This window comes from Geotrypetes seraphini, chromosome 1, assembly GCF_902459505.1.
Source record: "Geotrypetes seraphini chromosome 1, aGeoSer1.1, whole genome shotgun sequence".
In the NCBI taxonomy this organism is placed as follows: Eukaryota; Metazoa; Chordata; class Amphibia; order Gymnophiona; family Dermophiidae; genus Geotrypetes; species Geotrypetes seraphini.
Window position 1 is genome coordinate 366,058,431 of NC_047084.1, and position 15,655 is coordinate 366,074,085.

General features: G+C 39.8%; 1 protein-coding gene across 24 annotated transcripts in view; it reads right to left on the minus strand.

Moving 5' to 3' along the window:
- ADGRL3 (adhesion G protein-coupled receptor L3) overlaps positions 1–15,655 on the minus strand; it is a 1,804,713-nt gene that overhangs the window by 156,579 nt on the left and 1,632,479 nt on the right. For all 24 annotated transcript variants that reach the window (XM_033915103.1, XM_033915068.1, XM_033915049.1 and 21 more), the window contains one exon: positions 2,544–2,753. In XM_033915103.1, coding sequence (XP_033770994.1) covers positions 2,544–2,753 — 210 coding nt within the window. The remainder of the gene's footprint in view (positions 1–2,543; positions 2,754–15,655) is intronic.

Sequence of the window (15,655 nt, forward strand, 5' to 3'; positions counted from 1 at the left end):
AGATGATTTGGTAATGGTGATATTTGCACATTTAGGAGATACAGTATACACAGTTTTAAAGGGAATATGCTGTGCACTTTGAGCAGTCTAAAAATATTTTAGATTTGGTGTGTGCCTTTTCCAGTAGTAGATCAAGATTTTCCTGTCCCTGAATGGCTCACAATCTCCTCGTGTTCTTCATTCTTAGAGACTGGGCCTGCCTGGGCCGAGGCGGGATAAACTGGAGTCTACCAGATATTGGTTGTTTTTTTTTTCATAACACCAGCCAAATTTTAATGATTGTTGAAAGCCTTTTTTATTTCAACAGACATTTGAGGGTCTGTGAGCAGCTGCACAAGTGGTTACCTTTTTACCTTTTACTTTTATTCTTTGTTCTTCATGAATTTATGTATTGCCTTATGCATTAGTGTTCCCAAGTCTTTGTATTTGTACTATGGTTGGTTGGTTGGTTTTTTTGCTGTTTTTTCCTACTTTAATATTAATAGAGTTTGTTTTAGGTTTTTTTCATTTTATGATTTAGATTATACACAACCTTGCCCCTGTTTGTTCAGTAAAGATGAGATAGAAAAGTTTAATAAACTAATTTTTAATAAATAAAAAGATTTAATGCTAACAAAAAATGCAGGATCATGCAATTGGGCTGCAGAAATCCAAGGAAACAGAATAGTATAGGAGGTGAAATTCTCTGCATGAAATAAGAGTGGGGCTTAGGGGTGATCATATCTGACGATCTTATATTAGCAAAACAGAAAAGGTGACGGTCAAAGCCAGAAAGATGCTCAGGTGCATAGGAAGAGGAATGGCCAGCGGGAAAGAAAGAAGTGATATTGCCATTTGTATAGGTCTCTGTGAGGCTCCATTTAGAACACCATATGCATTCTGGAGACTGCACCTTCAGAAAGATATAAATAGTTTAGAGTTCATCCAGAGGGCGGATACAAAATTAGTCAAAGTGTAAGACAGCAAAGCGTGTAAGCAAAGATGGGAGTGTGTGGTGCAGTGGTTAGAGCTACAGCCCAGCACCCTGAGGTTGTGGGTTCAAATCCCACACTGCTCCTTGAGACCCTGGGCAAGCCACTTAATCCCCCTGTGCCCCAGGTACATTAGATAGAGTGTGAGCCCATCGGGACAGATAGGGAAAAATGCTTGACTATCTGAATAATTTGTAATCTGCATAGAATTGTAGGATATGTGGATTATAAATAATTAAATAAATACAAATAAATAAATAAAATGGAACATATAAATAGATAAGATAGAACAGCAGGAGTAAGAAAATAAAGGGACTAATTCAAAGAGGTTGGAAATGAGGTCAGAGAGGTGTTAGCAAGGGCAGGAGTAGAATAGTTTCCCCGTGAAGGTGGTGGAGACAAAGACTGTGTCTAAATTCAAGAAAGCATGACACAGGCATGTGGGAGTTCTCAGGGACAGGAATAGATAATGGATTCTGTGGATGGGCAGATTGGATGGGCCATTTGGCTATTATCTGCCATCATGTTTCTGTTTCTACAGATGCTGTCATTCTTGAGCTGCACGCCTATCCCTCTCCAGAGGTTGATGTATCAGAAGCTGACCTGTCAGCCTTGACTCATGCGCTAGAGGTTGATCAGACTGAGGTCAACCTACCAGCATTGACACCTTCATCTTCTATTGCCATTCTGGAGATGCAAGCCTATTCCTCTCCAGTGGTTGATTTGACAGAAATTCACATTGAGTGATATAGTACAGTATACTGTATACCTGTACTATATTTCTATAAAGCTTGTTTTTGCCAAGCATGTTGTTACCAAAAATCTCTGGATAGGACCTTAGTATTCCAAGCAGGATTAATGAATTTATGCTTGAATCTTCTTGTTTCTCCATTTCTTACTTACTATCAATTTTGAAACAGATCTTAAAACCCATTTATTTAAACAATATACATTATTGATTATCATGTAGTTATAATGTACTTTTAATCTTTTTATCTATACTTATTTTAGTTTATATTGTGTGTTTTTTTATTCATTAGTTTTAATGCTTGAATTAGTTACTTAGAATTTTATTATGTATGATGTTATTATTATATTGTATGCTGAGTACCTATTGTGTAAACTGCTATGAAGAGCTTTGCTTGCATGCATAGAAATGCTTGGGAATGAAGTTATTGCATTTATTTTACAGCACTGTTGTGTGCAATTTCTTTGTTTAAAAATGCTACTTCTATAAGCAGTACTGCAAACAAAAAAATGTTTGCAACATTCTAAGTATTCTACTATGGTTGTTACCAAATGCTATCCAATGCATGAACCTAACCCTATTTTTCCTATAGGATCCATTATTCACTTTATGCGGTTTTGAGGTGCAAAATGTACTGCTGGAACCTAATCTCTATTTTCTCACAGAAGCTGCATTTCATTATTCGCAATTTCACAGTTCACAAACATTTCTGGGAACCATACTACCGCAAATAATGAGAACGAACTGTACGGTGTGTATTCTTTCCTTCCTTTGTGTCCAGATAAATAAAACACAATTCTTGTTGTCTATTATGAATATCTTACTGGCTGATCAGTCCGATTAATCCCAATCAGGAAGAGAAGCTCTGCCACAAAAAGACTGATGCAAAGATTTTTGTGGATGGTATTTCTGTCACTCTGGAGTCCCCGAAAGAAGCAAAATGTGAAAATGCAGATCAGCAGGCAAACAAGAGAGAGCAGGATCCCAACCCACGTAATGACATCTAGGAGAAGGTCATGAACCGCATCTGTGTGCTAGAGAAAGAAAAGAGAAATTAAAAATCTCTCCCACTTTTGTCAGTTCATTATACAATCAAGACTCTTCAAGTTTGCTTGCTAGATTACATCATCATTTACTGAACATTACATTACAGATCTTTTTATATTCCGCCCTAACCCTTATGAGTTCCAAGCGGATTACAATAAAACAGATGACCGGAAACAAACCCGGTTAAACAGGCAATATTGAAAAAAATCATTAAAATAATCACTTCAAAAGTTTCTTGAATAAAACAGTTTTTAAAAGCTGTCCAAAAACTAAATAATTAATTTCTGATCTAACAGTGAGAGGAAGTTTATTTCAAAAAGTCGACAGTGAGAGGAAGTTTATTTCAAACAGTTGGAGCTTGATAACTAAAAGAAGCTCTAAGTTGAAGGAATAGTTTAATTGACTTAGGCGATGGAAACTGTAAATATAATTGCTTTTGTTGTATATGACCCTGTCTACCAATCATTAAGGATAAATCCCCAAATCAGAAGGCGCTAGGCCATGTAAAATATTAAAAACCAATACACAGAGCTTATAAGTTATCCTAGCAGAAATTGGTAACCAATGTAATTGAACAAAGTAAGGTTTCTCCTTAAATAAAGAGTCACAACATAAATGACCGAGAAAGATCAATTTAGTCTATCTCTTTAGACTAGTTGTATTCCTATCTAGTTCCCTACAACTTTGGGTAGGTAGGCATGTAATCCCCTTTTATGAAGCCACATTACAGGTTTTTTTAAATCGCTGGCTGCAGTGGTAAACGCTCCGATGCTCATAGGAATTCTATGAATGTCGGAACTTTTATCGCCGCGTCCTGTGATAAAAAAATCTCCTAAACCGGCTTCATAAAAGGAGGGGGGGGGTGGAGGGATCATTTCCCATACTTAAACCAACACTAGGTTTATCCCATACATTTTTGCAACATTTTCAACCCTATTCCTTAGGGAGGGGCAGCCAGAAAATGTTTGTGTCCTTTTTTTTCATTTGTTCTGGAACGAATGTCGTTAGTGGCCTAATTCTATAAATGTTGTTAAAAAATTGTGCATGGAAATTTGGGTCCGTACCCAGTTTCTACACGCAATTTAATTGAATAACAAGCCAATTAGCACTGATAACTGGGTACTAAGAACCAATTATTGGTGCTAATGAGCATAAATTAAAATGTATGTGTGCTTTTTTAGGTGCTGGGATCTGCATGTAAAATTTACACATGGTTACAAAAAGGAGGCGTGGCCATGGGAGGGTCATGGGAGATTCAGGGGCATTCCTGCAATTTACACATAAGAGGAATCTGTACCTAATTTAGGCCTTCTTTTACTAAGCCGTGGTAGAGGTTTCTACCACGGCCCAGAGCACTAAATGCTCCAATATTCATAGAAATTCTATGAGCGTCAGAACAGCATCAGAGCATTTAACACTTCAGGATGCGGTAGGAATCTCTACCATGGCTTAGTAAAAAATAAAAAAGGGGGGGGGGAGGGGCTAGGCATGAGGATTTACACTAGGATTTATTTGGTGTAAATCTTCATCCCTAAAGTCACCTGCAAATGCTGGCACTAAGTGCTATCGTATAAACGGTGCCTAACTTTGGGCTAGGTTCACTAACCCTCCTCTCCGTGCCCGATCCATGGCTGATCCGCACCAGGCCAACCAATTCACCAAGGCTCAGCATGCAAATGGGGGCAATCGGAGGAATGCCCCCACCGACCAAACGGATCACTAGTGAGCGATCCTGAAGCATGCACAAACCTTCTATAGATGATCTGTGCATGTTTACGGAGCTGCAAGCTGTTTATTTTTTCTTTTTTACTACTATTTCACAAGCCCGTGGTTTTAACCCGCTTTAAACCCGCAGGTTAAAACCATGGAATCGCACTGCAGGGGAAGGGCAGGAGAGTCGGGTCGGCGAGCCAGGGCATAGGGCAAGAGGAGAGTTGGGGCTGAAGTCAGGCTGAAAAGTGCAGGAGAAGTCGGCAAAGAGCAAGAAAGGTCGTGAGCGACTGGTCCCCACCAGTCACTTCTTCTGTTGATCAGCCAGCCCAGTCGTTGTCCCAGATTTGTTTAGTGAATCGCGTTCCTGCCTACTTTGCATGCCGTTTCCCCTCATTTGCATGCGCAGATCAGAATCGGATCGGTACACAGGTTAGTGAATTGGGTCGGAGGGAAATTGGGTCACAAAGGGCTCGCAAACAAATCGGTACACGATCGCTTTGCTTAGTGAATCTAGCCCTTTGAGCGTTGTTTATAAGCTAGCACTTAGGGGGAAATTTATCAAGGATGCTAACCAATTTAGCATGCTAATCGCATTAGCATTTGCTAAGCGATAAGACACCTGTAGGAATATAATAAGCATCTTAGAGTTTAGCGCATGCTAAATTGTTTAGCACCCCTTGATGAATTCCCCTTATAGTGCGTTTTTTATAAGTGCTGATTTTGGGAAATCATTTATAGAACTGGGTCCTAAAAGTGTGCAATGTTTTTTAATTTTTTAATTAATTCAATTACCTCATTTCTCAATAATTGAGCATGGTACTATTTCCTCCCTCTCCACGTTTGCATACCTTTACATTTCCTACATGTGTTCAATATTGTTTCTGTATCATTACGTACTCATACTTTGGCAGACTCCGTTTCTGTTCTATTTGAGTAAAAGTTTCAATAAACATATTTGAAATCAATTTTCAAACAAACTCACAAGTACACAACTTGTTTAAGCAATACATAATCAAAAAAAGAAACATAATAGGAATATATACTAAGGAAACAAATTTAAAGTTCTTCCTTCGATCTCTAAAAGGAGGAGAGGCTTTCAAGTATTTAAGGTAGGAAAAAAAAAGGCAAAAACAATATATAAGAAAAAGCTCTAATGTGAATTAGGCTCCAATATACTCTTTACATTAGTAATCTAATAACTTGAACTTCAGGCAGACAACTTTTTAAATCAATAAATGCCTTCAAATGTTCTGGTTGAAAATAAACGTCAGTAATACCTATGTCCTGGTCCAGAGGAATGGAACAGGCTTCCACAATATATACAGCAGCAAGGGAATATGGCAACATTTAAAAAATTGCTGAAAATGAAATATGGCTCAAGAACAGATGACTGTGTTGTGGTTGTGTGGAGGATGCTTTGTATACTGAAGATGATCGCTCTTAACTGTTTTATGTTTTTATTGTATTTTTGTATGGTTTGATGTTTGTAATAGTATTTATTATGTCTGTTCATATGTCCTTCGCTTTGTATAAGGTGAATAATAAACACAATATAATACAATACCCAAATATTTTATATGACATTTACAAGGGTAAGCCAGCAAAAATTTTGCACCCAGTTCTAGAACTTCTTATCTCATATTCAAAAAAGCTCTTCTCACATTTTGTGTTTGCTGTGTCACATCTGGGTAAACCCAGATCTTCTTCTCACATAAAAGGATTTGGGCATTTCTGAAGTATAATTTCATAATCAGATTTACATCTTGCTCAAATACAAATGAAACTAACAAAGTTGACCTTTCAGAGTCATCTGTTAAAGAAGTATCCAAGATTTCTGAGATATTTAAGATCTTCAATACTCTGCAGTTTCGCATTGATTTCTGGGGAATCTCCCGTCTTCTTTAAAGAAACATAATATATTTTATAAACCAGAGAGATATTTTGAGAGGAAAACTTTAAAGCTTCAATCAAGTATTTCTTAAAGGTATGTAAAGGAGAAATCCCAGGCGATTTTGGAAAATTTAAGAATCGGAGATTCGATCTTCTATTGTAATTCTCTATCATTTCAATTTTCCTGTTAAGTATTTGATTGTCTTTAATTGTAGACGCTGAAACCTCTTTTAAAGTTCCCATTTCTTCTTTTAACGATAACAATTGTGTGGAAAATTCAATTTTTGGCCCTACCAAAGTTTCTGATAAGAGAGTCAATCTTACTTTTTTCTTTAGTGCAGTTGTCCACCTTTATGTCAAGTCTCTGGAGAGCACTCCATATGTTCTTTAACACCGCCTCGGGCATTCTCTTGCTGTTAAGAGCAGAAAATGCTCCATCAATATTCCAACTTAATCCAGAGCTCCCTGTGAAATCGTTCCCACAGGGGAACTCTAACTCAGCGACTTCCGCGATAGGAAACCCCTCCAAGCTTGCAGGTGCCTTAGGGCAAAGCGGCGGATTACTCTCCAGAGGCGAGAGTGTAATATCTAATCCTGATGCCGTAGAGTCTCCTTCCTCGTACAGCAACGCTGGAATACCTCCAGAGCTCAACTTTGGAGCTTGAACCGCAAAGGCTTCGATGGTCTTCTGTGAGGTAAGAGCAGCCTTGAAGCTCTTGGGGAGAGCTTTGACCCCTGCCTTTTTCATATGTGGCATAATTTTTCAGGAAACTGCAAATTCACAGAGAGGCCTTGCCGTGGAATGCTTCACGCCGCCATCTTGAAAGCCCTCCGGTGCTCTACTCCTTTTTTTTTTATCCAGTTTCTTTATTATATTCTGAAGCTTGTCATAATACATAACAAAAATGATAAATAATCTGGCCCCCCCAAAAAAAAACCAAAAGCAAAACAAAACCAAGAAAAACAATCAAAGAAGGGAAACGTACAACTAATGCTGGATATGAACAAGTAATTGCAGGGTATAGTATAAAGAAAGATAAAATCTAGGTATTGAACTACAGGACCAGTCAGCAGGCTCATTTCGGGTAGGTTGGGCATCTAGTAGTGCTGAGGAACAGCTAATAATCTTTCAATCGGCTTCTAAATCTTCCCTAAAGATCACAGATGATTCAGTTTACATGCAACAGCGGACCACTCATAGTAGAAGCACAGCAGAAAATCCATCAAAAAGTGGCATTCAGATCACCAAAATTCTTCCAGCTATCAAGTATCTGTTGCAATTCTATGGAAATTAAGATATCCAGTAGCCTACCAGCAGGTGGGGCCAGTGGTGAGTTTATCAGTGCTGAGTTAAAGATGATGGCTGACAATGAGGGTGTAGGAATTAGGGCTGTACTGAACATTCATATTTGATTTGATTTGGCTCCGAATAGTGCCCCAAACACTATTCGGCTGAATAGTGATTTAAAATCAAATATGAAAAATCTGGGGCTCTAATGTGCTAAATCCTGCTGAAATAAACACTTGATTTCTGATTTCATGTTGCTTCTTTTATTTGCTATGTTAAAGCGCAATGCTCATTATTTGTATTTGGAATTCGTATTCGGCCGAATAATATTTCTCATTATTTGTATTTGGCTGAATAGTAAAATATACTATTTGGTACGCTCTAGTTGGAATCATAGGCACCAGCTGCACAACTGTTATCTAAATATCCTGTCACAACTGGTAGAGTCCAGGACAGCCATACAACATATCGAGAGTGTGCAGTCTTCTTAAAGGACGTACATTATGTGCAAAGAGGGTGGGTGTGTATGTAAGCTTTCGAGTCAACCACTGACCCATGGCTGCATGCAGAGTGAGGAATCTTCTATGTGATGTTTCAAGGAAAAGTACAGTAATGGTTTGCCATTGCCTTCTCCCAAGCAGTGTTTGGTTCCACATGTAGCTGCTGTCCAACATGGGGCCCTGCAGCCGACAGCATCTGGGATTCCCCAGTGGTCCCCCATCCAGGTACTAGCCAGGCCTGATCCTGCTTAGCTTCTGATAGCAAGAGCACACCTACCCAGGGCAGCCAGGCCGTAGACATAAAGAGGGTATACTCTTGTTTAAAAATTCACAGTATAAATGCAACTCCATAAGCTGGTGCATAATGTCATGTGCCTAATACATATGCATGTTATAAAATACGAGTAAATATACTTGTAGTTGGCATCAATAATTAGCATTTTTGCATGTAAGTGCTAGGTGCTATTCTATAAAGTATGCACCAAATTTGCTTAGTATGTACCTACAAAGAGGGCACATGGGCAGAGCATTGGCGGGACATCATATGATGAATGCAAACTATAGAACATTACCAGTTGCATGGATTATAGGGCACACTTGGGTGCACCAAAGTATGAGCCATTGACCTGCCATAAGTGGATACCACAAAGTTTTAGCACACTGAACCTTTATGCTAGTACTCTATATGCTTAAGTATGCCAAATTGCTATTACAGAACTGGCGCTTAGCATGCTCAATTGTTGTGCCCATATTGAGGTGGCAAGTTATTGAATTGCTCTGTATGTGCAAAGAGTGAAACTTCTTTTCCATCAGTGTATGCATACATGAACCTGTGCACATGCATGTATGCATCAGAAAGAGTGCACATACTTTAAACATAGTGTACACTTTTTAATAAGAGTGTGCCCTCTTGCCACATACTCCCTAATTCTATAAAAATCGCTAATAAGTTTTTTTATTTATTTTTTTATTTATTTATTTATTTATCAATTTTCTATACCGTTCTCCCAGGAGAGCTCAAAACGGTTTACATGAGTGTAGTTTTGGTTGGATACCCAAAATGCACATGCAACTTAATGGAATAACAAGCTAATTAGTGTCATTAATTAGCTTTTTTACAAGCAATTATTGGTGCTAATTAGAATCAATCACAAGTTACATGCCTAAATTTTACACGCGAGTCAAAAAAGGGGGCATGGAAATTGTCAGGTCATGGGCGGATCAAGGGTGTTTCTTTAAGTTACGCATGTAATTATAGAATACGTATTTGCGTTTAAATTTAGGCACGCACATTAGCAAAATGTTTTCATTCGTACAAATGGCCACATCTAAATTTAGTTTCAGTTTCTGGGCATAAATGCTATTCTATGAACCACAGTACAGTTTAGGGGGTGAAGAACTTATGTGCACGACAGAAGAGCGGGACTTGGGTGTGATTGTATGTGATGATCTTAAGGTGGTCAAACAGGTGGAAAAGGTGACAGTAAAAGCTAAAAGGATGTTAGGGTGCATAGGAAGATGTATGGCCAGTAGGACAAGGAGAAATTGATGCCCCTGTTTAAGACTCTGGTGAAACCTCATTTAGAATATCGTGTACAATTCTGGAGGCCACACCTTCCAAAAGATATAAAAAGGATGGAGTCGGTCCAGAGGGAGGTTACTAAAATGGTCCGTGGTCTTCGTCATAAGGTGTTTGGGGACAGACTTAAAGATCGCAATCTGTATACTTTGGAGGAAAGGTGGGAGAGGGGAGATATGATAGAGCTGTTTAAATACCTACGTAATGTAAATGAGTCGAGTCTCTTTCATTTGAAAGGAAGCTCTGGAATGAGAGGGCGTGGGATGAAGTTGAAGTGATAGGCTCAAGAGTAATCTAAGAAATACTTTTTTTTACAGAAAGGGTGGTCGATGAGTGGAAGTCTCCCAGTAGAGGTGGTGGAGACAGATACTTTGTCTGAATTCAAGAAGGCGTGAGATAGCCATGTGGGATCTCTGAGAGAGAGAAAGAGATAATGGTTACTGCAGATGGGCAGACTAGATGGTCCATTTGGCCTTTTTCTGCCATCATATTTCTATTACTAAAATTACCATCTGATGCTCAGGCATGTCCAGTGGTATTTTTTTTGCTGCATTAGGGCCTAACGTAGCTTAGTGTGTCTTTTAAAACAACATTGAAATCATTTTTGCCTTATAACCGCCCCCCCTACACACACATACACTTTTACTAAGCCATGGTAGAAATTTCTATCATGGCTCAGAGCACTAAATGCTCCAACACTCACTGAATTCCTATAAGCGTCTGAACATTTAGCGCACCGGGGCGCAGTAGAAACCTCTACCGCGGCTTAGTAAACTAAACGAGGGCCAAAATTACTCTCTTCAGAGGTCATTTATAAAGGATTTTCTGGGCAAAGGGCCTCTTCTACAATTACATTGCAGGTTAAATACATAAATGTGCACAGGGTGACAAGGTGTGTTCTTTTACAAGATTCTCATGTAGGCACACTCAATAGTATACAGTAGTGTGACTGGAGCACAGGTAGAATCACATGGTACATAGGTAGTTTCTATAACATCTACTTAGCTACATTCTTCGCAATCATACCTACTCCTGAGCAATCAAATATGTGTGCAGGTGCATTTTACGAGGGGCTGCAGAAATGTTCTCAGCCCAACCAACAAAGTTGGGCCAGTCTCCATCAAGGGCCTGGGATAGGCACGTGGGATCTCTCAGAGAGAGAAAGAGATCATGGTTACTGTGAATGAGCAGACTAGATGGGCCATTTGGCCTTTATCTGCCATAAATGTTTCTATGTTTCTATACAATTAGTCCCGCGATTTTCTACTTTTTTTCATTCTGTCAGAAAAATATGCAGTGAAAAAAGTGGAAAATTGCTGGACTAATTGGCCTAAATATGTACTTGGACGATCAAAAAGTCTGATCGTCCAAGTACCCATAATCAAAGCTGGTTTTAGACGTATCTAAAACCAGCTTAGGCCTTTCCCCTGCCTCTAAACGCACAGAGAGAAAAAAGGCATTTTTAGAGGCGGGGAAAGGGCAGGCGGTGGGCGGGAGGTGGGCCGACCTAGACCTAGGCGTGCAGCAGGTATAACCAAAACTTTAGGCAAGTTGCCTAGTCGGCACTTATACGTTTTGACTTAGACTAAGTCAAAACAGGTATAAGTGCCGAAAAAGGGCCGCTGAGCTGATCGTGGCTGCTGCGATCAGCTCAGCGGCCCCAGCAACCTACCTACCCCCTTACAGCAATGATCACGGCAGGAGAGATGGCTCATTACCCCTGCCGCGATACACCCTTCCCCACCCACAATGATCAGGGCAGGAGGGAGCCCAAGCCTTCCTGGCCCGGTAATCTCCCCCCTCCCCCCCACCTGATCCGGCCAGTAGGAAGCCCAAACCCTCCTGGCCCTCTAACCCCCACTCCCCACTAAAATACGGGCAGGAGTGATCCCAGGCCCTCCTGCCCTCGACGCAACCCCACCCCCACGACCGCCCCACGAACTCCCGATTGCCCCCCACCCCCACCCTCTTCCCTGTACCTTAAAAAATGTTGGTCGGACGGACGGGTACCAAGCCCGTCCGACTGACAGGCCAGCCATCTCCAAATGGCTGGCCTTAGGGTCTGATTGGCCCAGGCGGCTCAAACTCCGCACATAGGTGGGGCTTGAGGTGCCTGGGCCAACCAGAATCGGCCCAGTTATCTTAGGCTGGGGTGCCGCTGGGGCAAGAGGGCTTGGGCTTCCTCTTGCCCCGATGTTGGCGGGGGGAGGGGGGTGTGGATTCTGTAACCGGTGTTGTTTTTGACAGACACCGGTTACAGAATCCAGCTTTTAGGTGAAGGACTGGCTCCTCCTTCGCCTAAAAGCCCTTGTTTTGGACGTTTGGGGTTAGGCTGTTTTTAGGTTGTTTATATGGTATAAGTTTAGACATAGTGGTGGTCTGGGCATTTAAACAGCTGAATGTAGAGGCAGGCCATTATCAAAAAAGACCTCCTTTCGGACGTTTTTTTTTTTGATAATGGACATTTTCCCTGCTTCTACTTTCAACTTTTAAGGCCTTAGGCCAAAAGGAGACTTAGACTTTTTTTTGATTATGCCCCTCCAGGTGAACTGTTGTAAAATTAATCTTCCTACATGTAGATATTTCAGGGAAATGGAAGAGTGGGAGTAGCACATATGCAGATATCTTAATAAAATATATAACACATAAACTTAGATGGAAAAGTTACACCTGCCTTGGATCCAGTGTAACTTTGTGCCAGAGCCTCCAAAGAGGTTATTTGATAAAGACACAAAAGTGTACATATTATTTTTATAAAATAGATCCAAAGTATGTACAGTACCTATGCGACTCCCATCCTGGACCCCCTGTTTACTTGTATGCATCATTTAACTATCACTTGCCTATGATGCTACATTAAGGCAGTTCCAAACATTGAATTAACTGGAACTCAGTGCTCAATCTTAACTTCCAGATAGGCATATTAGTACACTGTAGACTCCATATAATACAGGATCACTTATAATATGGGCAAGAGTTAGAAATTCCCCCACCCCTTTTTTGGGGTATGACATATTGCATGGTTGATCTGTTGTAAAAGCAGATTTTAGAGGTTGTAGAGGAGGGAATTTCAATGTGTAGCTTCAGCAAATCATCAGCACTAGCACATGCCTGTATCTAAGGAGAGTGACAAAAACCCCCCACCATCTCCATCTCCTGGAAGACAGAGACTGTGCCTGAATTAAAGATGGCATAGGAGAGGCACGTGGGATCTCTTAGAGGAAGAGATAATGGTTACTGAGTCTGGACAGACTAGATGGGTCATCTGGCCTTTATCTGCCATCATGTTTCTAAATGAAGAAAAATTTCAACCCAGAAACTATTAAAACATAGGGTCAACTTTCAAAATTCTAACAGGGCAAGGGCGTGAAAATACACAAGAATAGATGTCTTCTAAACTAGCAAAGAAATTGTTATCGCTGGCACGAGCTACTGCAGTTATTTACAATGGCATCACCCACAAGGCACATAAAAAGTTTAACAATATCACTTATCTTCAAACAAGCCACCTCAAGATTTTTTCCCACAGCACTGAAACTCTAACCCTTTTTTTAAATATAGATTTTGGGTTGACATTTTCCTTTACTTGTTGGAGACCGTGGGGCTTTTTTGGCACCCTCCTTAGATATGTGATGATTGACAATTCCTGTGGCCTACTATTTGAAACGTTTGTGGTTCCGGTGGAAGTATTTAGCTCTGATGCACACCAATTACGGTCTTATTACACTACAGGGAAGATAGATTAATACAAGAGTAGGCTGTATTGCCTTCTTTATGTCTAATCCCAATATTTCTGCCCAGGAATAAAAACTAATATATGGACTGTCACCTTCAAGTCAATGCAGTTACGTAACGAGGTAATGTAGAGCAAAAGGTATTGTTGAAAAACAACACATATTTGATAATAAACTAAAATGATTGTGTGTCTTCTTTCTTAAATCATGCCTCGAAAGCTTTACACTGGACAACATTCCCAGTTTGAGCTATATCTCTTAGGGAAGTAAGGTGATATTCCTTTCAAATAAAGCTTGTATAGGATCCTGCCAATTTCAAAATGCTTCCACTGCACTTTCTTTAAACTCCTTCAGTGTAGAAAACGGAATAATATTCTGAATGGTTACATAATTTTAATTACCATGCAAATGCAATTGTATATGCAGATATTAAAGTATGACTACAGGTCAAAGACTAGATTATTGTAAGATGAAAACACTCAGAAGCAAAGTCAAGGGTCATCTCCAAGTCCCATCTGGAATCAATTAGAAAACACAGGCCATTAATTTATTTGACTCTGGAGCAAAGAGAAAATGAGATTTTTGCTCTGACACACTACAATAGAAGATAAAAACAGTTTTACCAAGAGTAGCTTACTGGTTAGTGCAGTGGGTTGAGAAACTAGGTTCGATTCCCACTGCAACTCCTTGTGACTCTGGGTGAGTCACTTAACCCTTCATTGCCCCAGGTACGAGACTTATATTGTGAGCCCACTAGGGACAGAGAAAGTACCGGTACATAATAAATGTAAACTGCGTTGGTTATATCACAGAGAGGCGATATATCAAATCCATGATCCTTTACCCCACAGCCAAAACCAATTATAATTAGACATCAAATAAATAAAAGGCTCTGTTTGGTAGAATATCAGCAAACCAACAGAGGCACCTATCGTAACAGAAATAACCCAGAATCATTCAGACAGAAAAGTGGAATTCCTGCAACCTTTTGCTTTTAAATCTCACATTTATCTACTGCCTAATGCATAAAACACCCAAGGGAAATTACAAAATAATGTATTAAAACCTTTATCAAGCCCTACCATCTACCTTCGCAACCCTCTCAAAACACAAACATGTTCAACCACATCTACAAGTCACTCCAGAGTCACTTCTAGTTATCACTGGCACTTATTTACACAAACTTGCTATTCAGCCCTTCAAGGCAATGTAGATGTAAGAGAAACAAACCCAAGAACATCATCCCCTTGAAAACCTGCTGATTAAAAGAGGATCTTTAGTTTACTCTTGAACTTAGAATAAGATGACTCTTGCAGAAGATAACACCCTAGATCAATCTACTCCTTGGCTCAGAATGCACCCAACACTTCTTTATTAGAACCCATAAATGGAACAATTCTAGAACAGGATGCTACAAGTTAGGTGCCCAAATTACGCAGGCTGCAAACCTATTTTACAAGAGTACTTATGCATATAAGTGATCTATCAACATTTATGCCATGTTAATAGCAGGTGTACATACATTCACCTAAACGCATATGCTGCACACTCATGCCCTGCCCATGTCCCTCCCCTTGTGAACGCCCCCTTGTATTTATGCGCATAAGTTTTAGAATATTATTGAGGGTGTTGCTAGCATTTATGCATGTAACTGTAACAGTCATGCACATAAGAGCTAGTATTCTACTGTATAACTTATGCACAACTGGTACCTAATTTCAGGCAACCGGTTATAGAAGTGTTTCTCAAACTGTGTGCCAGGGCACAATGGTGTATCCCAAAGAAATTCCTGGTGTGCCATGAGATTCCAGAATTTTACTTTATTTAAAAAATTCTCTTCAAAAGGATACATTAGAATAGATGACCTGTACGCAAGATTCTGTCAATGTTATGAGCATCTATGTGCGTCAGGATAGAACCGCCCAGACAAACATCATTCTTTGATGCGATTGGTCCTTGAAAACTAATGGCAAGTAATTTTTAGTTTTATTTTTTTATGCAGTACTTATCCTAACTTGAGCAACAAAGCAATCAAAGCTTTTGTTACCATTTGGATCTTATCTTTGCAAACTTGGATTTTCAGCTTTGACAGAAATTAAATGGAAAAAAAAGATAATGACTGCAGTTGGTGGACAATGAAATGCATGTTTGCTTATCGACTATCAAGCCACACTTTGAGTTAAAT